The following is a 24,503-nucleotide window of genomic DNA, read 5'->3' as shown; positions in this document are numbered from 1 at the left end:
TTCCATTCGGCGAGGGGCTTGTGGGTGTCCAGGTCTGCAGGCAGACACACTTCTACAGATCTGGATCAGAAGACAAAACAGAGGTTGAAGGACATTGGGCTGTTCGTTTTCCCTTCTCTCTCTTTTTGCCTTATGCTTAGTGTTTCCAGCAGCTGATGGGGGACTGTTCTATCTAGAGTAAATGACCCAGATGTCGTATTTCTCAAACCCTATTTCAGAGCATACTGGTGCCCCTCAAATGATGGGAAGGCTGCATATTCTGTCTCCCTCTTGATGATTTTCATGCACATTTACCCTAAAGACCGTGCAAGTCCTGTAGTAAAGTGACCTGGACAAGCTTGCCTCTGTTTATCCCAGCAGTTCCCAGGGAGACCAGGATGCTGGGGTCCTGATGTTGCTGTCCTGGACTGCCTCATCCTTTGAATAAAAGCTCAGATGCAGCCAGGTAAATAGCAAGCTTGGAAGTTTCCAGCATCTAGTTTTGTGCCTTTGAGCAAGTTACCTAACCGTGGCATGCCTCAGTTTCTTCATCTGTAAAAGAAGATGATAAAAAGTACCTACTTTATAGCGTTGTCATGAGGATTAAGTGCTTTAGTTAGGCTCTTAGGACAATTCCTGAAATATAATATGGCCTATATTTATTAGCTGTTATTATTCATCTCATAAATTATTATTTTCTAAAGGCTTTTAACACTGTGCTGAGTATTGTTATTGTCTTCTTTTCATGTCACAGAGCGTGGCATAGTATAAGAACCCTACCTTGGGTGAAAAGATGGCAAGGCACCATTGTTTTATTTAAGCCTCACGACAGTCTTACAAGGAAATTGCCGTTGTCCTGGTTTATGGCAGAGGAAACAAAGCATACCTGAGCAGTAGAGAGACTGGTCCTAAGTCACACAACACTTGGAGGGTTCAGAGTCAGGCCGGCTGGCTCCAGGTCCATGATCCCCAGCATCTCTGTAGAGCTGCCTGTCAACCAGCCCTTGATGGGGCCCAGAGACAGGAGGCTGGTGTCAGCTCTGGTAGGAGGCACCCTCCCAGTGGGTCCTCCTCATATGGCGAGGGAGCCCTCAGTTAAGATTCAAATTCCACCCCTCCCTAGCTGTTTGCCCTTGTGCAGGTTGCTTGGCTTCTCTGATCTTCAGTCTCCTCTGCTGTAAAAAAGAGAAGGTAATATCCACGTCTTATGTGCAGAGTGAGGCTAATGGGCACATGCTGTGTAAGGGTCAAGTACTACAGGCCCAGGATATCATTAGTGCTCAGTAAGCGTCAGCTCACAATGATGCTCTGCATTGGCTTTGCACCAGGCTGCTTTACATACACGATCTGGTGTAATCCTTTTGACACCCCTGGGAGATCTGTACTCTTCATTTATCAGATGGGGAAACTGAGCCTCTGTGCGATTAAGTGACTTGCTCAAGGTCCTAAGGCCACAGGTTATGAAGTTGAGATTGAAACACCAGCAGCCTTACTCTGTGGAAACCCCTTCCCCATTCGTCTTCTTCAGAGCCATGTGCTAGGATGCTTACAGGGCTGGTGTGTGGCCATGTTCCTTGGCCAGCAGTGCAGACTGGCAGTGGACACTTTAATCATGTCTGTGTAGGACAGTGCTGTCACTTGGGCTTGAAGACAGTGTTCCTGGGCCAGGAGAATAAGGCAGAAGTCTAATGCTGTTTCCCTAGGAAGGAGGTACCAACTCTGGTCTTGGGTCCAGCAGTTCCGTCAGAGATGGTGGCCCATTCGTATGTGCGTGCTTGGCTGGGTCAGAGTTCTGTGCCACAGTACAGGACCCAGAAACCCCAGTGAACCTATTTACCTATTTAACAGTCCAAGTAACCAGAAGAGACACCTTCCTGCAAGATGAACTGAGGAAGTCCTTAGCCAGTCTTTTAGCTGATTGGGGAAGAGCCCAAGCATTGCAGCACAATGAGAGAGAGAGATTGCACAAGTTCCTAATCTGAATTCTCCAGATAAACTCTAGTTAATGATTTCAAAACCATGGATGCCCTTCAACTTGAGGGACAAGAGCAAAACAAATGACCGGAGGTTCAGATGCAAGACAGGAGGAGGGACGGAATGCAAGGGAGAGTCTGAGATTACCAGCATGGCTTTCCTACTCAACTGGCTCTCAGAGTCCAGGGAAAGAACCAAGGTGGGTTATAAAGGGAGTATTGACTTGGATGTGCTGAGCAGTTGGAACGTTTTTGTTTCCTAGACATGAAAACACACTTGGCTTTGCATGACTGGGCTTTAAAGTGCTCAGTGAAGCATCACTTGGTGTTGGCCTAAGTCTGTAAAGACCGGTAATTTGGGAAGAACTGTCGCCGCAGTATTCTCACGTTTCAGGGATGGTTGTGGAGAATAGCAAGTTCCATCACTCAGTGAAAGCACATTTCCTCAGGGTATCCCTACTCTACCTTCTTTGGCTCAGGGTCCTGTAAGCATCCCTGTGGGGAATGGGAGTACATACCCAACGGTGGTCAGTACATGAATGTGCCCAAGATCTGGGTCCGGGGGGATGGAGCCGGGTGCAACTGTGCAGCCATGGGGGTGAGGGATGAAGGCAGAGCCGAGGCTGGAAGGGAATGGGGCTGTCTCCCTCATTTGTTGATCCAGTCAGCATTGACTGAGCACCCACTATGTGCCCGGTGTTGTTCAAGGCATGGGCATAAAGCCGTGATGGGTGAGAATGATGATTGGTGATGGATGTGTCCAGCAGGACCACACTCACCCACTCACAGAGTCAGCCATGGGGACAGCAAGAGGGAGGGGAGGGCGTGCTCCAGTGGGAGTTGAAGCCCTGTATGATGGTGATGCTTCCTCAATAACTCACTTTGGTTCTGCTCGACTCTCAGAGCCAATTTAGCAGCAAAAGCACTTTACTTCTTCCTTCCCTCCCTCCCATCCTAGCATCTAGCATTTGATATTTATTTTGCCTTTGTCCGTCGGGCTGAAGGGTGGACACAGGCATGAAACCCATAACTTCATCTTTTTGGATTCAGTTTCTGAATGGAGTGACGGGGCGGGGGCGGGGGGTGGGGGGGGCGTCTTCCAGACCCGCCGTCAGCCACGTGCTTCTCAGGGGAAGCACCTCCCCCTGAATCTTTGGTTTGGTTTTTCTTTCTGAAGGAACTGAGTCCATGATTACAGATCAGGGCAGCATCACCTGGTAAAGTGGAGCCAGGAGACCTGAGCTGGAGAATGAGGTACAGTTCCTAAGTGTCAGGGAGAGCAGGGTAGGTGTGAGGGTTCGACCGAATCATACATGTAGAGAATTTAGAACCATGCCAGACATGTAGGGGGTCCAGGAAAAGTTGGAAACAAATAACACTGGGTAGGAAATCAGGAAACCCATGGCAGTTATTCATTTAATATTCATACATTCAGTCAAGAATCATTTCTTAAAAACCTAAGTCAAAAGAGCATGGGGAAAAAAAAAAAAAAGAGCATGGGTTCTGGAGCCAGACTGCCTGGATTCAAATCCTGGCTGTTTTATTTACAGCCTTGAGCTGTAACCTTGAGCAAGTTTCTTAATTATTCTCTGTGCCTCAGGTTTTTCATTTGTAAAATGGGAATAATCAATAATAATAAATTGAGGTTGTAATAAGGACTAAAAGAGGTTAGGAGTTATGTATGTATGTTAGTATCTTTTTGTTCATTTGTTCCATTGCTGTTCATTGGTCTGGTGGTGTGATCTAGCCAGTGGAGACAGGCAAGGTCCCTGCTTTTACCAGGGGGAAGAGCCAGTGGAAGAGCCGGATTATCAAAAAAGCAAATAAACTGATAAATGATACATTTTAAGATAGTGATAAGTGCTCTAAGGAAACAAGAGAATCCTGGGAAGTGAATGATTAGGGGTGAGGATCAGTAATACATAGAGAGGGCGGAGGGGGAGGGAAAGACCCACACAAAGATCATTCTGTTGAAAAACATGAAATAAGCAAGTTTTTGGAATTTACCAGATACACACACACAAAAGAGGGAGGGAGAAAGTACTCCTTGAGCTTCCAAGAGAGGCAAGCAGGATGAGCGGCCCAAAATAAATACAGTTAAATAAATACAGCTAAATAAAGATTGACTCTGGGGCCAAACAAGCTTCAAGATAATTATTTCTCCTGGTCGTGAATCATTATGGCTCACACATGAATTCATCTTTTATGTGTTCAGTTCCAAAGGTCCTTGATAGATGGATTAATCCTCCTTTTCACCTGGCTTCCTTCACCTGATCCCCTCACCTCCTTGAACTGGAATGAAGGGCCATTCATTCGGAAAAATCTGTTAAATCCCAGCTCCTAGACTTTGCACTCTGTCTGGCTTGGGCTCTGCCTCTTAGGGCTTGAGCCCTCACGCATCTCTGCTGTCTCCATTTGTGCCCCCTTTGGGTCTGTGGCTGAGGCAGGAAAGCTCACCAGATGTTCCAGTGGCTCGTGTACCTTTCCCAGCTCCCACAGTTACGAAGGACGTGGGAACCTAGGAGCTGGGGAGAACATCACTTCCAGGCTGAGGCAGGTGATGCCCATGTGGTCCAGGGCAACATGGCAGAGCTTCCGTCAGCCTGGGCCCCGTCCCCTTGTCTTCATGGGTGGGTGGAGCAGCCCCCTATCCCCTTGTCTTCGTGGGTCACTAACTTCCTGGCTTCTCTGGGCCTGAAGGACTTGTTACTCCTTGTATTTTGTAGGCATTCAAAAACTTCTGCCAGTGGGTTGCTCAGCCTTGGATAGACCTGCTTCTATTAAAGTTAACTTTTCCCCTCTTAAATCAACTTCCACACCTCTTCCTGCCTAATCACTGTATCTGACTTCTCTGCTTTATTTTCTTTCTCGTATTTGCCATTCATATGATATTATCTTATTTAAGTGTTTATATTTATTTTCTGTGTCCTCTCACCAGACTATAATCTTTTGTCTGTTTATACATCACCGTCTTCTCAGTGCCTAGAACAGAGTCTGGTGCAGAGAAGCTGCTCAATAAGAATGTGAATGAATAAAACAAAAAAGAAGCAGACTCACAGATAACAGAGAACAAACGAGTGGATCCTGGGGGTGGGAGCAAGAAGGGGGCAGGGGCAAGACAGGGATAGCGGGAGAGAGGGTTATTATGGGATTATATGAAATCACGTGTGCAAAACTTTTGAAAATTGTAAAGCACTATGGCATTTAATAATCTTTAATTTGATTTTTTTTAAAGTGGAAAAAAAGAAAAAAAGAATGTGAATGAATGAATGCCAATTGCCAGGGAGGCACCTCCCCTCCTAACTGCCACTTCTCCCGTCCCCTCTCCCCTTCTTCAGGGCTCAGCTGTGTTGACTCATTAGGCAGTAGAATGTATGGTAAGGACGATGCACTTCAGAGCCAGGCTGCTGGGGCTTCAATACAACGTGCTAGCTTTTTGACCTTGGCCAAGTTCATCTGTGCCCTCGGTTTCCTCATTTATAAAATCCGAGAGGAGCAGTACCTAATGCCTAGGATTGTTTTTCAGATAAAGTGAGTTAATACATGTAAACAGCTCAGGAAAGTGCCTCACTCATAGTAAGGAGCCCGTCAGTATTATCGTTGCCAATTGTCGGGGGAAGAGAGGGGCCTGTCCCCTTGGCAGCCCTTTCAGTAACCTAGGGGCCTGGCCTCACTGATCACCTGGGAGCCCTTGGGGTCCGTTCAGCAAGAAGATACAGCCACACTGAACCCTGGTCCTTAGACCCCATCCAACCTAGGGAAGGGGGTCCCTGGGAAAAGTGACTGACCTGGATGAGGGCAGAAGGTCCTTTTCTCAAGGTTAAAGCTCTCCACGGCACGGGGAGGCCCCATCCTCAAGGCGCTGTCCTTTTCCCTGGCCTTCAGCAATATTTCCATAATGTTATTAAAAAGTGAGGTATGCTGGCCAGATGAGTGACACTTTCCAGTGATGGGGCTTTGCTCTGCTCCTCTGGGCATGGAGAACTTGTTCAATTATGTACCACCCCTGCAGTGGGCCCAATCACAGGCGCACACGTTAGCTTCTGATTATACCCTTGTTGAGTCTCTCTTGACAGGAAGGAAATGAATTTACCTCGTGTCACCTCTGTAGTTTGCAAGCAGCCTTGGCTTCTGTGATACTAGCACCTTTTGCATTTTGTGAGACCAAGCAGGAAATGTTTGCTCGGTGACCAGCCCTTCGTGGTCTGTGTGTTCAAGCCTAGAGGTGGCTTGAGCTGATAATCAATGAGTTTGTGCACGAAGGGCATTTGGAACAAACTGCCAGCGCAGAGTAAGTGCATAGGGAGGTTAGCCGTTGTTCATTATTATGGGTGAGTTGCTTCCCTCACCAAAGGGGGAAGTTGGGGTGCTGTGGAGGCCTAGAGAAGCAGGCAGGGAGAGCGGTCTCTGCGGGCTGGGCTACTTTATGTACATAGGTTTTGCTTTCCTTTTGGGGCAGTCAGCTTCTTGAGAGAAGGAATTCTCCCTACCGTACGGTTCTGAGTTCTGCTTAGGAATCCCCCAGCAGGCCAGAAAGGGAGATGGGAGTGAAGTCTGTGGATGCTGTGGTTCCTTCCAGAGCTCTCAGGCTGAGCTGATAAATCTAGCCTCGAAGGGAGTGTGGTTCCTGGTGGAGGGCAGCAGCGCTCCTCTCTCACCAGCCCATGCCCTCTCCACTAAAAGCCCTGACCCTTCAGCAGCCTGTCCGGCAGGAAGCCACACCTCCTCTCCCACCCCCTCACAGCACTTAGGAACACAAGGGCTCTGGGGGACTTCCAGCCAAAGAACTATGCCTGAGAGCCCGGGAAGGGCTTTCCCTTGACCTGGAGGAAGACAGGATTCCATCAGCATATCTTCTGGAAAATTAGCAAACCAACATTTCCCCAACCGTTTCCTTGTAGTTGTTTGCTGTTTGATTTTTAAAGTGGATACATTTCCTGTCCCCAGTGAGTTCCTGGGGGCAATGTCAGCTTGTCCCTGTGGGGATGGGGCCATGAGGTCCTGGAAAGCACTAGCAGTTTGGTCTGATCTAGGTTCAGAGGCTGAGCAGAGGCTGGGCACTACCTCTGAGCCCTTTCCTGCCCTTCGCGGCTGCCCTGGCCGGGCGTCCTGGGACACAAGGCACATCTGGAAGCTCCACTCTTGAGGGGGAGGGCACAATGGCCTCCTGGAGGTTTGGGGCCTAAGGGCCATGGGTTCCACTCATCCCCCACCCCCGCCCCCAAGCCCACAAGCCCACAGCCTCAGCCAAACCCAGTAGCTGTAACAAGAGACTGGGTCTGGCCTGTGTGGGGACCTGATGCTCTGCTTGAAAGGAATGAGATCTTCAGAAATTGGGAAAACCAGGCAAACTGCCATGTCCTTCCACTGTGAAAACAAATGGGAGTGGGGGACGAGGGAGGGGAAAAGTCAGAAACGGAGACACCTGCAGAGAGATGGAGGAGGCGAGAACTAGAGAGACAATAGGCAACGAGAAAACTCTTGGAAAAAGAGTCAGACAGTGAGACAGACAGACCCACAGGAAGGAAGGTAGTAAATGGTCACGTTAGCCATGAAGTACATAGCGAATAGGTACCAGGCGCTGAGATGAGCTTGCATATTATATCTCGTTAATCTTCACAACAGTACTATTAGGGTGTAAGTGCCATTCTCATTCTCTTTTTTATAGTAAAAGCAATGGACATTCAGAAAGGTCAGGTATCTTATCTAAGGTCACACAGCATTTGGTGGAGATTCAGGACTAGAACCTGGGTCCACTTGACTGCAAAACCCATATGCTTATCCCCCTGCAGAGATGCCATGACCTTGGGAGTGTGGCCAATGTGGCAGAGCACCTCTAAGCCCTGTTGCATGCCCAGACAGTGAGAGACATATGGCACTCCCGTTTGTAGTAGAGATGTACTTGTAAAGAGACGGCAGAGAAAGCAGGTGGGGGAGAGTATTATGCATCTCACCTTTGACCCCTGTGTTACTTAGGATGCTTTGGGGGACCAACAGAGAGAAGCGTTTTTCTGCACAAAAAGAAGTCTAGACGTAGGTAGCTGCTGCGGCCAGTTCAGCTGCTACAGCATGTCAAGGCTGACCTCTCTAGGATGTCAAGATTCTCTGGCTTTTCCCTCAGGGTCACAAGATGAATGGGCGGCATCAGACTTTGTGCGTATTTTAGGAAGAAGAGGGGGGAAGGGCAGCATCAGGTTAAGTCGTTCCCTCCTCCTTGTTATCAGCCTTCTTCCCATGCAGAGGGTATGACATGGCCATCCACAGCTGCAGAAGAGGTGATTAGGCAGGCCTTAAGCCTCTAGGACAGGCAGGAATCCACCTTGGGTGAGCCCAGCTACAGTGTCTGACATATTCCAACAAACCAGTGACGCCCACACCCACGGGCAAGCCTCCCCCGCACCTCTCTGCCCCCCCTGGGGAGCGGGGGTGGTGGTGGGGGGGCTCCTTTAGCTCCCAGGGAAGTTGCAGGCGAGCCTGGACCGGTGGCCTCATCTGGGTAGAGGCGAGGGGCAGGAGCTGGGGAGGCAGGGGCACTCAGCTCCTTCCAGCCCTGCTGCTGCGGGAGGTGGGGATGAGCTCCACCCTGTCTGTCGTGTCTGGAAAACCAGGACTGGAGTCTCTCAGCTCTCCAGCGCCTGCTTTCTCGGCAGCCAGCTGCGCGGCTCACGTCCCACGAGAGGCAGCAGATTAGATCAGTGAAGGAGTGAAGAAGCTGGGAAGGGAGCGGAGGAGGAATGAATGTGGGTTTGATAGAAGTTTCGAAAATATCATATTATTGATTTGGAAGAGACACGGGAGAGGAAATGTAAGAGACCGGTGGTGAGAGGCTCGGCTGAGCTGGGCGTGAGAGAGGCAGGCTGCCTGTTGTTTGCTTGGAGGTAGCATCTGACCAGCGTTTCTCAACCAGTTTTTCATTGCTGCCTGCTTAGGGAGCCTTGTTGTACATTTTTTCCCCCCCCCCGAATCATCATCCCCACCCTCCCCCAATGAAATTTTATTTATTAATTAATTTATTTATTTTTGGCTGCGTTGGGTCTTCGTTGCTGCGCGTGGGCTTCCTCTAGCTGCGGAGAGCGGGGGCTACTCTTCCTTGCAGTGCGCGGGCTTCTCACTGTGGTGGCTTCTGCTGCGGAGCACAGGCTCTAGGCGTGCGGGCCTCAGTAGTTGTGGCGTGCGGGCTCAGTAGTTGTGGCGCACAGGCATAGCTGCCCCGCGGTACGTGGGATCTTCCCGGACCAGGCTTGAACCCATGTCCCCTGCATTGGCAGGCAGATTCCTAACCACTGCGCCACCAGGGAAGCCCCCGATGAAATTTTAACATCATAGATACGCAATTTATCTGTTTACATACTGTATATATTATCTGAGCTTATACCCAAGAGGAGTGAGGTGTTTTTTTTTTTTTTTTTTACCCACACCCCCCTGCCCCAATACCCGTTTTTACCCCCTTGGAGGAGATATGCCCCATTGAGAATATGTGCACTAGACACATCTCTGGGGGGCACATATGGGCTTCCTTGGGGAGAGGAAGAGCTGGCCCCACCCTCTACGCTCAGACCTCCTTGTGCAGAAGGGGAGTGGGGAGGAATCTCCCATTTCTTGAGCAGCTGTTATGTGCCAGGCATCAAGACAGGTACTTTAGAGACATGATCTCACCCAATGGGTCAGAGCTGTGACCCCGTTTCACAGATGAAGGCATCAAGGTTCAGAGGTGCACTCCTTCTTTGAAGAGACCAAACTTGCCCAGATGAGCGAGGTGACACTCTTCCTATGACAGGGTATGGCTGAGTGTCGGATGGGTTCAGAGCTGGTGAAGTAAGGGAACAGAATGGGCTGGAGTCTGCGCTGGCACTTTCTGGAGGAGGTGGATGGGAACAGGCTTTGAAGACCCAGAAATGAGAAGGGGAGGCAGGCAGGCAGTGGGGACAGCAGGGAGGTAGGAGGCTGAGGGCCTGGATGGGACCCTGGCCAAAGCTGAGGATTCTCACTAGGGAGCTGAGGGAGCCCAGGGTGGAGCCATCCCAGGCAACGAGAGGAAGCCCCGGGGAGGCCTGTTTATTCTACGGGGTCTGGATGGAACGTGGTCTTGAGCCAGGAATCCAGACCCGATGTTGAGCACAGTTGGCAGGAGGCACAAGGACATTTTCTTCATGGGTTAGGGCAGGAGATGCAGACATAAAAGGCAGGAATCTGGGGTTCCTAACTCAGAAGATTTTGGAAATTGGGTGGTCTTTTCAGAATGTCCCGGTAGAGGAAATCTCTGAAAGAAAGTAGCAGAGTCTGTGACTGAAAAAGACTAGAATCTTGTTTGCTTGTTTTCCAAAGACCCTCCGGCTCACTCACCTTTTCCCGTGCAGGGTGATGTACCTCTACAGTAGGCAGGTAGTTACATGGGCTCTTTTGGATGTGATGATCAATGAGAATGGGCTCCTGTAGCAAACAACCCCCGAATCTCAGTAGGGCGGTGCCACAAAAGTGTGTTTCCCACTCGTGCTCTTGCTCTCCATGCTTTACACTGGACAGGCTTCTGGAGCCTATGTTGTCTTTCCCCAGAGCCTTATTTCCACATGTGCTTCCACTGGTGCTGTGGTGGGGGAAGAGAGCACAGGAAGAACTGTGCACAGCTCCGGAAGTTTCTGCCAAGATGTGACTCCTGCCACTTCTGTTGACATTTCATGGGCCCTCGTAGGTTTCCTGGCTTAGCCTAACTTCAAAGAGGGGCAGGGAAACATAATCCTGCATGTGCCCGTATGTGAAGAGCAGGAGATATTTGTGAATAGCACTAAGGATGACCACAGTGGTAATAATGAAGGATGAAGATATTAAACTGATTTTTCAGGATCGAGGAGAAATCTTTTTTCCCTCTGTTTTCTCTGTGTAGCGCTCTGATTCCCTCTCCATTAATGCTCGTATGTGCTGTTTGGTAAATATTTATTTGTTGCCCCAAGTAAAGTTAAAACGCCTAAGAGCAAGGAATATGTTGAATGAGAGGGAGGCCTACAAGTACTTATTGAGGACCCACACACTGTGTACCAGGTACAGTGCTGGTAGACAGAGCAAAATCCCAGTTGCTCAGGGTGGTGCGTCTCATGAAGGTGACAGATGAGTTGCCTCTGGCTTCCAGGACACCCTGGGCATGCCTGTGTCCTAGCACTAGTCCAACCGCTTGTTGATTGACTCTCTAAGTTAGAAATGGGCAGTGGGGTGGAGGAAGCTTCCAGAAGAAATGGCCCACGAACCAGTGGCAAGCACAGCCCCACACGTGGCAGGTGTGTGATGCGTTCTTTCCCTTCATAGTACTTTCCTTTATGATGGCTCCTTCATCCTCTTATTCTGCCTGTTCCTTTAGGTAAGGCAGAGACTATCTGTGCTAGTGAACAGGTGGCCACGCAGTCTCAGAGTTGGCCCATCAACCTGGTCGGCTTAGTTCCTTAAAGATGGGAGCTCATCTCTCTGGCTGTGTCAGCTGAGCTGCACCCGTCAAGTTCAGGCTTCCCAACACTCAGCTCCCAACGCCATCCATCAAATGTTCTCAAATTGGTGGAGCTTAAAAATGACAGCCATTTGAAACTGAGTAGAATTCAGTATTATTAAAATAGCATTCTAAATTTTAATCTGGTGCACTGACTCTTTAATAGCTTCTACTTTCGCTAAAAATTACGGGCCATGCGCACAGACATTCAATTTAAATCCTGTCAGGCAAGACTGATTTCTCTTCCAGTATCACCAGATTCTTCCTTTCTCCCTGTCTCACTCCCCCTCCCCTCTTTCTTCTTCCCTTTTTTTTTTTTTTTTTTTTTTTCCAAGTACTGGGTTAATTTTTCACTGCTTGGTGATTTGACAGGATAAGAACTATAAGAAAGAGAGCATATCTGTATTTACAGCCACTTTATTCTTTATCTTCTGGTCGTTGGCCTTCCTTCCAGTCTGTGTGTTGATGGGGGAAGGCAGGCTCCCCTGTGGAAGCCAGATAATGATTATTTTTTTCTGGGGCTTCTTTTCTCATTGTCATGGTACCAAACAAGTTTAGCGATCGGTACTGGTGCTCTCCCCACACATTGTCTTTCAATATTCAGTCTCTTTGTACTTGCAAAAGTCTCCCAGGAAACACTGGCCCTTTCTGAAGGATGCCTCTCCCTTCCTGATGCATCCACTACTATTTTTCTTTCCCACCACCCCCTCCGCCCCACCCCCAACCGCTTCCTGCCTGGTTATCTTTGTCCTCTCATTCCCATCCCAGTTTCTCACCTTGAACCAAGATTGGGGTGGGAGACATGGGGGGTGGGGATGGATGGTGAGGGACGGACAAGGGCTGATAAGGGATGAGCATGAATTTTGGGGTCAGATATGGTTTGAATTTCTTTCTTTGCCAATTGCTGACTGTGTGACCCTGGAAAAGTCACTTAGCCTCTCAGAGCCGCAGCTTCCTCACCTGTAAAATGGGGTTAGTGATACCTGTCTCATAGGGGTATATTATCTCATATGGATCAAATGAGGAAATGTACATAAAGTGCAGTGCTGAGCACTGTACGTAACAGAGTCTATAGTGGACAGGCTGTTCTTTCCTCTCCTCTACCCCATAGTTCCTACACCCCAGCCCAGCAGGTCTCAGCCCTAGACACCGTTAGAATCACCTAGGAGCCCTCCCTTAAAGTGTGCCAAAATCCCCAGGCTTCACTCTAGACCAATTAAATCAGAATCTGGGGGTGTATGCTTGTGGCATCATCACTTTAAGAACTCCTTCTAGGTAAGTCTGATGCTTGTAAGGGTTGAGAACAACTTCAAGTCCCTCAGCTTGCCTAAAGCCTGAATGTTCTTTTCTTTAGCGATCAGAGGAATCTTACATTAGTGCTTGTAGGCAGAGACCCAGATCTCTCATTAGTGCTGGGATGGGATTTTACCTTTTCTGACTGTGCCTGAGAGAATAAAGACAAGAGATGGGATGGAGCCAGGGTTCTCAGTGGGTAGGACTAGGCACTCCTTTTGTTCCTTTTCTTCTTGGGATGCCTGTGCGTCCCTGCCACCATCATCCTTGCTTCCAAGGGGTGGGCGGAGGGGGATGGGAGGGAAGGAAAGAGGAGGAAGAAAGGAGGGAAGAGAGGGGTGTCCCTCATGGGGCCTTCTCCAGACTTTCCTGCCCCCTAAGGTACACCTCTCCTTTATACTCTGAAAACCCTTTGGTCTAACTGAAGCAGTCCAATATGGTGGCCGTTAGCCACATATGGCTATTAGACACTTGAAATACGGCTGCTCTGAATTGAGATGTGCTGTGTCATATACGTATTCAAAGATTAAGTACAAAAAAGAGACAATAATACATCTCATTGACAAAATTTTCAAAATATTGGGTACACGTTGAAATGATAATATCTGTTGGGGTTGTGTAAAAATATTACTAAAATTAATTTCACCTGTTTCTTTTTACTTTTTAACGCGGCTACTAGGAAAATTTAACCTATGTAGTTCACCTTATTCCATTTCTATCAGACAGCACTAGTTTAACCTCTCATTTGACAGTATCTGTTTCATATATATGTGTGTGTCTTAATGCTTCCTTCAGACAGGCATTTTGAGGCCAGGGACCTCAGCATCCTGTTCGTTTTCTGTCTGCCAAACACCTATTATCAGCACATATTGTACTCAGCAGGCAGTAGTAGATGTTTTCTGTGCTTGTCGTTGATGATGGTGATAGAGATGAAAATGATATAATAAAGCTCAAATGTTATGTTGGGGCCATAATGCAAAGGTTTGAAAAACCATGCAAGACGAAACGGTTACATTTCTTAGAATAATGCTCCTCAAGTACATCTTAATTGCTAGATTAATTTACCCATACAAAGATCCAGGCTATATGGAGCAGAAATATCTTCAGTCATTTCTATTTAGAGATGGAGCCATTTTTTAAAAGTCTTATGATTGAAGCTCTCCCAAAATGTTTCGTGAACTGTTGCTGTGGGCCAGTACTAGGTAATGGGGCTATAGCGGTGAACGAATGAGATAAAAATCCCCGCTCTTTGGACCTTACGCAGTGTGTGAAAATAAACACATTTCCAAGTAAAATGTGTGTAGGTCAGGTGGCATAATAAGCAGCCCGGAGAAAAATAAAACCAGGCCAAATGAGAGGAGGTGCAGTGGGGTCAGGTGGGTGACTTGCACATCTTCCATGGGGCATTCATCGAGTAAATAACAAGTGATCAACATCTGAAGAAGGTGAGCAAGTCTCTTGGGGCTCACTTTATCTTCTTGTTTCAGTAATTCACCTAATATCATGTGTCTTTTATTCATTTATTCATTCAACAGATCCATGTGTTGAAACCCTTTAATATGCTTCCGGCAGTTGTGAGCTGAGAAGTGGGTTCTGCCTCTCAAGGAGCTCATAGCTTAGTCTCAGAAGCATGAAAAATGTGCCGATTATACATCACAGTCACATCCTCTTTAAAGCAGATTCTCAATTAGGCAACACTTCAGCAGCTGCAGAGTGACTTTATAGTATTCTCAGGTAGCACAAGTGCTTCTCCTCAGAAACATGCTCTAATGCAGGATGTACTGGAGCTGTTGCCTGGGGAGATTCCTCTCAAGAAGGCTGGGTCCTGCAAGCAAATGCTGTGAGGCTCTCGTTATCATTTTGAGCCCAAAATGAGTTGAGGGCTAAAAACGGTGCAGTTTCATTGCAGTGTGGTAGTTGGAATTTATGCACAAAGTTTATTTTTGAACTGTAAGCATAGGACTGGTTTGAAGTGATGTGGTTTGAAAGATGTGTGGACCACTTGCCAGGCTATTCTTGGTACAAGTTGTGTCTCATCCATTTAGTCCATTAAGAGGGGCACCAACAGACCCTCTGTCCAGGGCAGTCTAAGGTATTAAGACTCACATCCTCCTTATTACACCTGTGCCTTTACTATTTTACCTTCTGGAGTTGGCTGGTAGAATCAAGACCCACCTTGACCGTGTGAAGCCATCCTGGAGCTCCAGGCAGGAAACAGAATGAAAATAATGTGTTTATTTTACTCATAGCTGATGAGTCTGCATTCTCTTTGTAAGGGCCCCACTTGGTCAAAGAGTGAAGAATCGTTTTTTTATTTGTTAAAACTTCATCTTCAAAACTAGAAAAGTTGTCTTTAACTAGGTTACGGCAGAGGCTCATCGCTAGATGAATCCAGTATCTCTCTGAGTTTGTCTGAAATTTGGAAGCTAAGACAAGGCTAAATGACTCTCTTCTGAGAGCCACGTGCTTCTGTGGTTTCTGTTTCTCTCCTTTCAGTCTCTAACCTGTCTTTTCCGGCTTCCTCGCTGCCATCCCACGGATATGTTCCTAGTTCCCTGTTGCTCCCAAACTCTCCTAGCTCTGCCTGGTGACCCCACAAATCCCCAGTGTTCCATATCTGGCGCTCTGGGGAGGGAAGCAGATGGCGGGGCTGTCCATTCTGCCACCCCGGGAGGCAGGTGGAGGGGCAGCTAGAGTTACAGCAGCAGGTGGGGAGGTGGGGTTTCAGGGCTGAGCGTGAAGGAGATACCAAATCATCCACGACCCTGGGACAGAACAGCTTACCTGGAACCAGCCCTGCTGGCGGAAGGTGGCAGCAGCTGGGGGCTGCTTCAGCTCCTGAGCAAGCCAAGAACAACCTTGGGTGGGTGACGGGGAGTTGCTGTGTTTATGGATGACCACCTGTTGCTCACCACCTCATGTCTTTGCAGTGGCTGCACTGAAGTCCCCAAGCTCTCTGACAAAGGGGTTTTTGCCCACATGTTTCTTTGATTCAGGGCAACTTCTCATTTCTCCCCTCCCTTCCCCTCCCTTGGCCAACTCCTGTGCCCCCTTTAGGTTTCAGCTTTGAGCTAAGTGCCCAGAGTTCAAACAAAGTGCCCCTTTCTCTGTGCTTCCACAGCTCCAAGCTCTTGGCCAATTACACTACTTCTGAATTTGCCTCTGTAATCCTTTTCCCACACTGGGTGGTGACTTCCTTGGTGACTGGGACTGTGTCTTGTCCCTCTTTGTTATTTCCAGGGCCCCGAAAAGTATACCTGGGGCTGTGAATATTTGTAGCCTTGAGTAAATCCCATCTATGTTCACGATATCATTTAATTAATTACAGACTTCCTTGTGATTATCCACTAAATGAAAGGACATGGCAGCCTGGAAAAGCCAAAAGAGCAGATAATCCAAAATTTATTTCTTTAAGGGTTTGCAGCCTTCCATAGGGCAATCTGGGGGTGGGGGGGAGGGGACAGATTATCTATCTTCTTGATCATTGCCATATTTATTAAATAAAAATTAGAATATCGGTGGTGTTTAAATATCAATAATTATAAAGTGCCTTTCACTGCCTCTGTCTTCAGCATCATTTCATCCTTATTGGTTCCAGTCAAGACGGAAAAGATGGTTTATGGAAATGGATATGTTTCGTTGGCCCACTGTTGCCATGATGCCATATAACATAAAGCACATTTTATACACTGAACATGAGGATGCTCAGGATTATCTGAATTATTAGTTATTATATTCTTCATGCTCAGATCTGCTGCCAGCCAGTGTTAGGAGCCTGGGAGTAGGCCAGGTGGGGTGAGCCAGGCCAGTATGGGATTGAAAAGTTTTCCAGGTAAGTCACACGTGATCACTGAGCTCTTTGCTGTTCAAGCCAGGTGCCTGGCAGGTACATCAGGGAGGATGGAGGGGGAGGGGACAGTAGGACACCAGCACTTGTTTGAAGCCAGTCTATGTTACTGCCTCCTTTAGTCTAGATGCCATGCGGCTATGAACACTGGGAAGAGAACTGAGCTAGACTGATAGTGACAATAATGACACCAGCGTCGTCTTATTTAGCTCCATCTCTGTGCCACGTTAGTGTTCACCCTTCAGCGTTCTGAAGGTACTATTTCCATTTTACAGATGAGAAAAACTGAGTCCTCGTAAGTGAAGTCAGCTTTCCTACGTCATGCAGCTAGTAAGAGGTGGAACCTGGGATTCAGAGTTCCTCCCAGCTACTTTCCCATGCTTTTCTCACTAAACCTTGTTGCCTGAAGAGCCAGCCTGGGCTGTCTTGAATTTGCTGTTCACTGGTAGCTGTGTGACTTGTAGAAAGTCACATCAATCTCTGGACCTCAGCTACCTTTTCTGTATAATGGGGATGACACTAATTGTCTGCTTTGGAGGGATGTTGAGAAGATTGAAGGAAGTAAGGTGCATGGCAGTGTTTAGGAAAGTATTGGGGGTTCAGGATCAGATGGGATCATTCTCATTGCTTGTCTTCCATACTGCTGCTGAACTTCCTGGGTCGTGGGCTGGGAGCACTGAGCATTCTTCACAGGAGCCAAGCTATTGGAGCCTGGGCTTTGGAGGTCTGCACAGCTTGTGTCAGCCTTGTGAGCCTGCTGAGCTCCTCTGGAGGCTGACAGAGTGATGGAGAAGCAAGTGGGGTGTGGTCTCGAGCATGGCTGAGCAAGGGGTGGAGAGTGGCTCTGTCATGATAGGAACTGAGGGCACTTAAGCTCTCCATGGCCTTTAGGGGAATTGTGGCCTTTGTGGTTCTACTGTCTTTGAAATTTCTGAGTTCTTTTTATGTTGAACTCAGTGGGTGGGTGAGTAAACAAACTTTCCCATCTCTTAACTTGGTCTGTCTCCATCATTTGCTCAGGAGGGGGATAGAGGAAGCTGATAATAGGAGCAGGAGAAGGAAGGACATCCACGCAAACCGGGATGCAGGAGGGAAAAAGAAGCTTTCATCTTTGTTAAGTGTGACTTGGCACAATAATAACAATGGAGACCATTATAGTATTAATAATAATAATATTTATACTTGCTGTGTTCTTACAATGATACATGTACTTTGTAAGCAATTTAGGTGCATTACTTATTTAATTTTTAAATAACCTTATGAACTGAGTACTATTTTATGATCACTTTTATAGATGAATGCAATGAGACATGAAGAGGTGAAAGAAATTGCCCCAAAGTGCCTCCTCTTAGATGAGGAGTTAGCCTCACTCTTAATAAATATTCTCTGCCATCTCTTTGCGGTAGGTAAATTAGAGAATAGAAGAATTAACTCATTTCAGGATAGGAGATTCATGTTGCTCAATTTCTTATTATCCAGGCCAACAGAGGGGAGCCAGTGATTCCCCAACTAATTTATGTTAGCTCTGGTATGCATTATGAGGTTCTTTTTGATGATAAGTTTAGACTCAGGAGCACAATAGGTGGGGAAGCCTAATTACTGAGCCAGAACACATTTATTCTCAATAATTGCATTATTTGAACATAATTCCAAAGAGTCTCTCCCTTTCCGCCTTGGCAATCTCTTAGAAGTCATGACTTCCTACCAGCCTTTGTCCACTTGTCTCTTTCAGGACCATGGACAGGGGCCTGGGTGTTGGTGTGGGCCAACATTTTAGTTAAGCTATACCCATGTTCTTGGCTCAGTTTCTTTTCCACGGGACGTTTCTCTAAGCCTTATAGGAAGTCACACTAGCGTTTTCTGAGTACTCACACGCTGACATCAGAGTGTACAATGCTTTGAACAGTTTCCAAGGATAATCTACAGAGTGGGTGATGGGCCTTTTTCTGCTTTTTCTGGCTTTATTGGGACTTGATGGGCTTGATCCTTTGCCTTACACTGCGGCCTGCCTGCCTGAGATTTTGGTCCTTCGGTGTGGTTGGTTCTAAAATCAAAGAAAGAAATAAGCATGTACCCATTCTTCAGTATCATGGGTGACGATAATACACATTTATCGAGTGCTTGTTGTAAACGAGGCTATGCCTTGAGTACTCTGCATGTTTTATTTTACTTAATCCCCACAACCACGACAGTCCTAGGTGATGTGGATATCTATTGCAGTGTTTTTTTTAAAAAAAAATTAATTAATTAATTAATTAATTTATTTATTTTTGGCCGTGTTGGGTCTTCGTTTCTGTGCGAGGGCTTTCTCTAGTTGCGGCAGGCGGGGGCCACTCTTCATCGCGGTGCGCGGGCCTCTCGCTATCGCGGCCTCTCTTGTTGCGGAGCACAGGCTCCAGACGCGCAGGCTCAGTAGTTGTGGCTCACGGGCCCAGTTGCTCCGCGGCATGTGGGATCTTCCCAGACCAGGGCTCGAACCCGTGTCCCCGCGGCATGTGGGATCTTCCCAGACCAGGGCTCGCACCCGTGTTCCCCCTGCAGGCGGATTCTCAACCACTGCACCACCAGGGAGGCCCTCTATTGCGGTTTTATAGATGAAGAAAACGAGACACAGAGAGACTAAATAATTTACTTGAGATAACCCAGTTAGGCTGTAAACACTGGAGTAGAGTCCATACTTTGATCCTTGGGGTCATCTTGTGTGTACTCCTCTGGGGTCCTCAGAATAGAAGGGCAGGGATAGCCTTTTCTGGGCAGAAACGTAGGAGATGTGGTCGTATTTGATGATAGGACTGATGCTCAGTCCCTTGTTCTGCTAATGATCCGAGCTTGTCCAGACAGGAGGGCAGTGATACTCTAGAAGCCAGGGATGGCAGGTGAAGTTGCCTTAGGAGTCATAAGGTGTGGGCCCAGAAGCAAAGATGGGTGCGCCGTGCAGAAGGGTTAATAAGCACCACCAGTCGGGATCATTTTGCTGCAACATCTGTTGCTAACCCACTGCTGGGAGAGGGAGTGTCAACCCTGACACTGCCTGGAATAACTTTTAAAACTGAAAACATTCACATGTTGCAGTGAGGACTGGTGTTCTGTTGGTTGGCTGACTTAAATCCCAGTTTCTGCTGTTTCCCCACTGGTGTGTTTTCATTTGTGTCAGGCATACTGGGAAGGGATGGCCCATATGGATGGAGGGCCAGCTCACTTTGGTGTCAACTAGTCTCATTAATAAGCACAGAATTGCAATATCATTACGAGATGGAACCTCAGATCCTTCTAGAAAACTCATTTTTATACAGCAGAGGAAGCTGAGTCCCAGAGTGGGAAGGCAGGACTAAAAGTCAGTGTTTGACACCCTAATCCAATGCTCTCTCCATGACTACGCTGGCAAACCTGCAAACATGATTAATATCAAGAACAAAATATTATCAGTGGTATTAATATTATCAATAAAGCTTCCACCAAGGGTTAAGCATTGGGCTGTATGCTTTGAAGTCTGTCAAGACAAAGAAAGCAGTGGTCCTTTCTGTCAAAGAGGGGATTGAAAATTTGGGGTTTTGAGATACTGGAAAAAAAAAAAAAAAGAAGAAATATCACCATTATCATCACCACCATCACCATCAAAGAAACCTATTTTGAGCACTTATTATGTGCCAGGCACTATGCTATGTGCTTTATTTATACTGTGTCTTAATTTAAAACTCACAGCAAACCTATTATTAACCATGGTTACAGATTGGGTTCAGAGGTGTTAAGTAACTATTACAAAACCTTCCATTATGAAGCTCCACGTGGGAGATGCAGTTAATCAGGTACAATAGATGCTTAGAAAAAAACAGAACAGTGAAGAGGCTTCACAGAGAAGGTGAGACTTGCAGGGGACTTGAGCTAAGCTGCAAAGATTGATTAGGATGGTGAAAATGAAGAGGAGGGGCAGGACCCTCTAGAGAGTGAGGAACGCCTGAATGGTTTCTGGAGTGAAGAAGGTGGAAGGTAGACCGGGGAACAATGTGTAGAACGCCCTGAGGAATTAGTGAATGACCTTCCAGTTGCTTCTGAGCACATTCCCTGTTCCAGGCCCCATGCAAGTGCAAGGTGGTCCTGGGCATACAGAGGTGAGAGACACAGACCTTGCACTAAAGAATGGGGGGAGAAGACCCTGAAATAGACAACCATCATCCTGATGATTAGGGCTGGGCAAGGGGCAAAGTGAAGGGATCATCTGAGTTCTGAGCAATGGAGTCAACCTGAGTCCTCAATGGCTTGCTAAGGGTTTGGGCTTTATATTAAAAGTCAGAGGTAGCCAGGGAAGGATTCTGAGTTAGGGAGTGATCTGGGCAGGTCATCCATTTGGGGAGACGGTGCTGATCCTGTGGAGGATGGCCTGAGACTGTTGGGGCAGTGCAGGGAGCACAAAGTCCCAACTGGTAACTGGCCTTGAAGGTCATCCTCTCTCCTTGTCTGCCTATTCCCTGCCTGTGAGCAGGACAGGGGAAAACTTCTGTTAGTGCCACTCCCTGGCATGGTCAGCTGCCAGAGCTGCAGCCTGAAGCCCAGAGCTCCCCACAGCCAGATCCGGAGGCCAGCAGGGGATATTACTCCACACAAAGGCTGCTTCCCCTCTGCGGCTGAGCTGGGGGTGTGTGCATTTAGTGTGCCAGCCGTCGTGCCCTCCTCAAGTCCCAGTGCTGAGGCTGGGCGGCTGCCAAAGGGCGGGCTTCCCGGAGACCAGGCTCACTGTGGGGGGAAGGAGGGGAGGGACGCAGCTGGTGCCAAGAGAAATATTAACTTGACATTTAGCAAAAGAGTGAATCCATTTACCGCGCTGCACCAGTGAGGTGTTTGCCTCCTGAGTCACCTTCTGTTTTCCTATTGTCTTTCCTCCTCAGTGGTCTGACCCAGCTAAGGTCTTGGCAGTTTAAATCAGCATGATAATGAAGGAAAGGCTTCTGGTCAGTTCAAAGTTAATACCTCTCTCTCCTTGTCTCTCTGTCTCTGTGACACACACACACACACACACACACACACACACTCACCAGAGCTATAGTGATTTGTTCAGAAATCTGCCTCTCCCTGGCTCCTTCTTTGATAACCCTAAATTTGCAGCTCCAGCCCAGACAACTTGGACACTTTGAAATGCTTCCACTTTGGCCTGGCTTTTCAGCTACTAACGAAACCCATTTCCAGGCAGGATGGAGCATTGATTGAACTCTTGCTGTGTACCTTCAGGAAAGCTAAGAACATGACAAAAATCACCTACATAGCCACACAAGGATTTTAGTATTTCCAGGGCTTTTGCCCTTTTATCATCTGCCAGTGGCTTGGTGAGATGGGCAGGATGGGTGCCACTCTCGCTGCAGAAACCAGGACCTGGATACTTACAATGTGCCAGACTCGGTACTGGGTTCTTTCATTGCGTTGCATCATTTAATTGTCACCAGGACCCAGTGGGGTGGGTCTAGTTGTCCTATTTAATAGATGAGGAAACTGGAAGAGTTTGAGAATTTTCTCAGCTGGGCAGTCCAGAGCTAGGAAGGATGCCATATCTACCTGACTCTGAAGCTGCCATCCCACTCCTGCAGGGAGCATGGACCAGTCTGGAGAGTGGGCAGTGTCTTGGGTGCCATGCTCTCTGGTCCCATCCACTCTGGCAGCCTGCGGTGGTGCGTGGTGAGTCCAGGTGTTAGGAGGAAGAAATACTCCTTTTGCTTCAGTGCCCACCCTGCCCCCAGAATCCCCAGAGAAGATATTGCTTCTTATCCTCTTGTCTTGCTGAAACTGGATCATGGCAAGCATCTGAGTATCTACCTCAGGACCAGTCAGAAGCTCATAGAATGTTCTCTCCAGAAATGGCCTCCAGTTCTTACCCATGACAGCTGTAGGCCAGTGGGTGGTTCTGCTGCTTTGAGCCCAATCTCAGCTCTGGAACACTCCTACCCCTGAATCCCCATGCCCCTCACTCTACAGCAGGAGTGAAATCCCACAGGCCTGACATGACACCTGACCTCTAAGGTTTACAGTGATATGTGTGGCAGGAGAGAGAAGTGGGGGGAAAAAAAAAAAAAAATATATATATATATATATATATATATATATATATATATTTACTATATTACACAACTTTTCTTCAATCACTAAGTTATCACTCTTAGCTTTCCAGAGCTATCTACACATTCATATTACCCCTCTCACAGCTTAGTAGGTACATGATAAAGCTCTTGCTGCAAAATTATGTTATTAAAAAGTGATGGCCCTGAGCACAGTTAGGGAGGGTATAAGAAGCAAACCCACACATCCAGAGCAAAGTGCTGTTCTTTTGGACCCATCCTGTGCCTGTGTCCAAATGGCTTCCCAAGTTGGTAGGGTAATGGAAAGGCCGGAGCTTACCATTGACAAAGGCTTTGTTCGTTCGAGTCTCTTCCCACCTCAGACCCATTCTTCCAAGCTCATCACCATCCTGCCAGGGAGTTCTACCTGTCACTGAAGGGAAAATCAAACACCTGGGAGCTTTGGTTTCCCAATGAGAGGACCAGTCACTTCTGTGAAGTGCCAGTCTGTTCTCAGTATGAACACCAGCCTCAGACCCTTTGCCCTCCAACAGAGGTTGATGGGAGCCCAGTGGTCTGCTGATCTTAGTTTGGTTCAGCCAATTACTTGGTCCTGGCTATCATTTTAAGACTGAATAAATCAGTCCTACTGCTGGTGGAGAACTTGTATTTTCCTCCAGTGCAATGGCTGCCAAATATGGTTGTTTATCAGGACTATCTAGGGGTGTTCGTTACTATGCAGATTCCTGGGAACTGCTCTACATTGACTAAATTAGAATTTCTAGAGTCTATATATATTTTTAACATCTCAGTCCTCCTTCCAGCGTTTGGGAACAATGATCTCATTTATCTGTTGGCTCCCAGGCAGAGGAAAATTTGCAGTGAGATATCCTCCCAGCGCTCACTCCCTCTCTCACCCTGACAACTTTTATTCTGCTTTTGAGGAGCAGGGCTCTCATGAAAAGCTCAAGGTGACTCTCTTCTGGCCCATCTTCTCTTTCCAAAGCACGAGTGGTAGTTCCGTATGGCACTTCTGGGATACTCAGAGGACAAAGACAAGAAACCTTTGGATTCAAATAAACACACCTGTGCCACATCCCCGGTGAGCTGCACCGTGTTCTGTATCCCCTTGTTACCTCTGGTGATGATTTCATGATGAACTTGGAGCACAGACTTTAAGGGCTGGAATTCAAGAGTTGCTAAGTAGATCACAACATACTAAAGTGTCCCAAGACTGTAAAGTGATAACCATTGTGGAGAGACATTTAATGACCACCAGATAACCATGGATTCTCCCATTCTTCCAGGGCCTCTTGCAGTTGGGTGGACTGTGGAACAGAAATGACATGTGTCTCTTCCAGCCTGAGTCAGTGCAAAGCCCCTACCTGCTTCCCTGTGCCCACTCTTACCCTCTCATGGCGATCGCAGAAGCTGTGTGTTGAGATGCTAGAATCACATGATGAAACCAGCCTGGATTCCTAGTCATCTCTTTTAAAGAAGCTGCCTTGGAGAGCCACCAGACCCAAAGTGACTTTGCATGAGTGAGAAATAAACAATGAAAAGTTAAGTTTTTGGACGTTTAGAGTTTCTTTGTTACTGCAGCGTAACCTTACCTATCCTGATTAATGGGCTTCATATCATCTGGAAGCCGACTTCCCTCGTGCATGAAGCTACTAGTTCTCAGTATTTGTAGGTTCCTTCTCCTCCTAAAGACTGAATGGAACCAGAACTTTCTAGGAACCCTTTCAAGCTGCAATAATGATTTACTGAAGCAGAAAGAAGATGGTTATTCTGAGCCACAGAAGAAAAAAAACCAAACTTAGGACTGTTATCTTCCTCCCAAAAAGGAATTAAAAATACAGGCATATGGACAGGGGCAGAAAAAAAACAACACTGCC

At 47.5% G+C, this 24,503-nt stretch overlaps 1 protein-coding gene across 10 annotated transcripts in view; it reads left to right on the top strand.

Annotated features, from left to right (window-relative positions):
• The window catches only part of KCNMA1 (potassium calcium-activated channel subfamily M alpha 1), a 745,622-nt gene that overhangs the window by 274,905 nt on the left and 446,214 nt on the right, over positions 1-24,503 (top strand). The window contains exon 3 of one of the 10 annotated variants that reach the window (XM_068547962.1): positions 23,913-24,172. The exons of the other annotated variants lie outside the window; for them this stretch is intronic. Within the exon in view, the coding sequence (XP_068404063.1) occupies positions 23,913-24,047 (135 nt within the window). The 3' untranslated portion in view covers positions 24,048-24,172. Of the gene's footprint in view, positions 1-23,912; positions 24,173-24,503 lie in introns of those variants that run through there. 10 annotated transcript variants of the gene reach the window in all.

This window comes from Eschrichtius robustus, chromosome 7, assembly GCF_028021215.1.
Source record: "Eschrichtius robustus isolate mEscRob2 chromosome 7, mEscRob2.pri, whole genome shotgun sequence".
Lineage (NCBI taxonomy): Eukaryota > Metazoa > Chordata > Mammalia > Artiodactyla > Eschrichtiidae > Eschrichtius > Eschrichtius robustus.
Note: the sequence above shows the minus strand (reverse complement) of the source record. Positions and strands in the feature narration are given on the sequence as shown.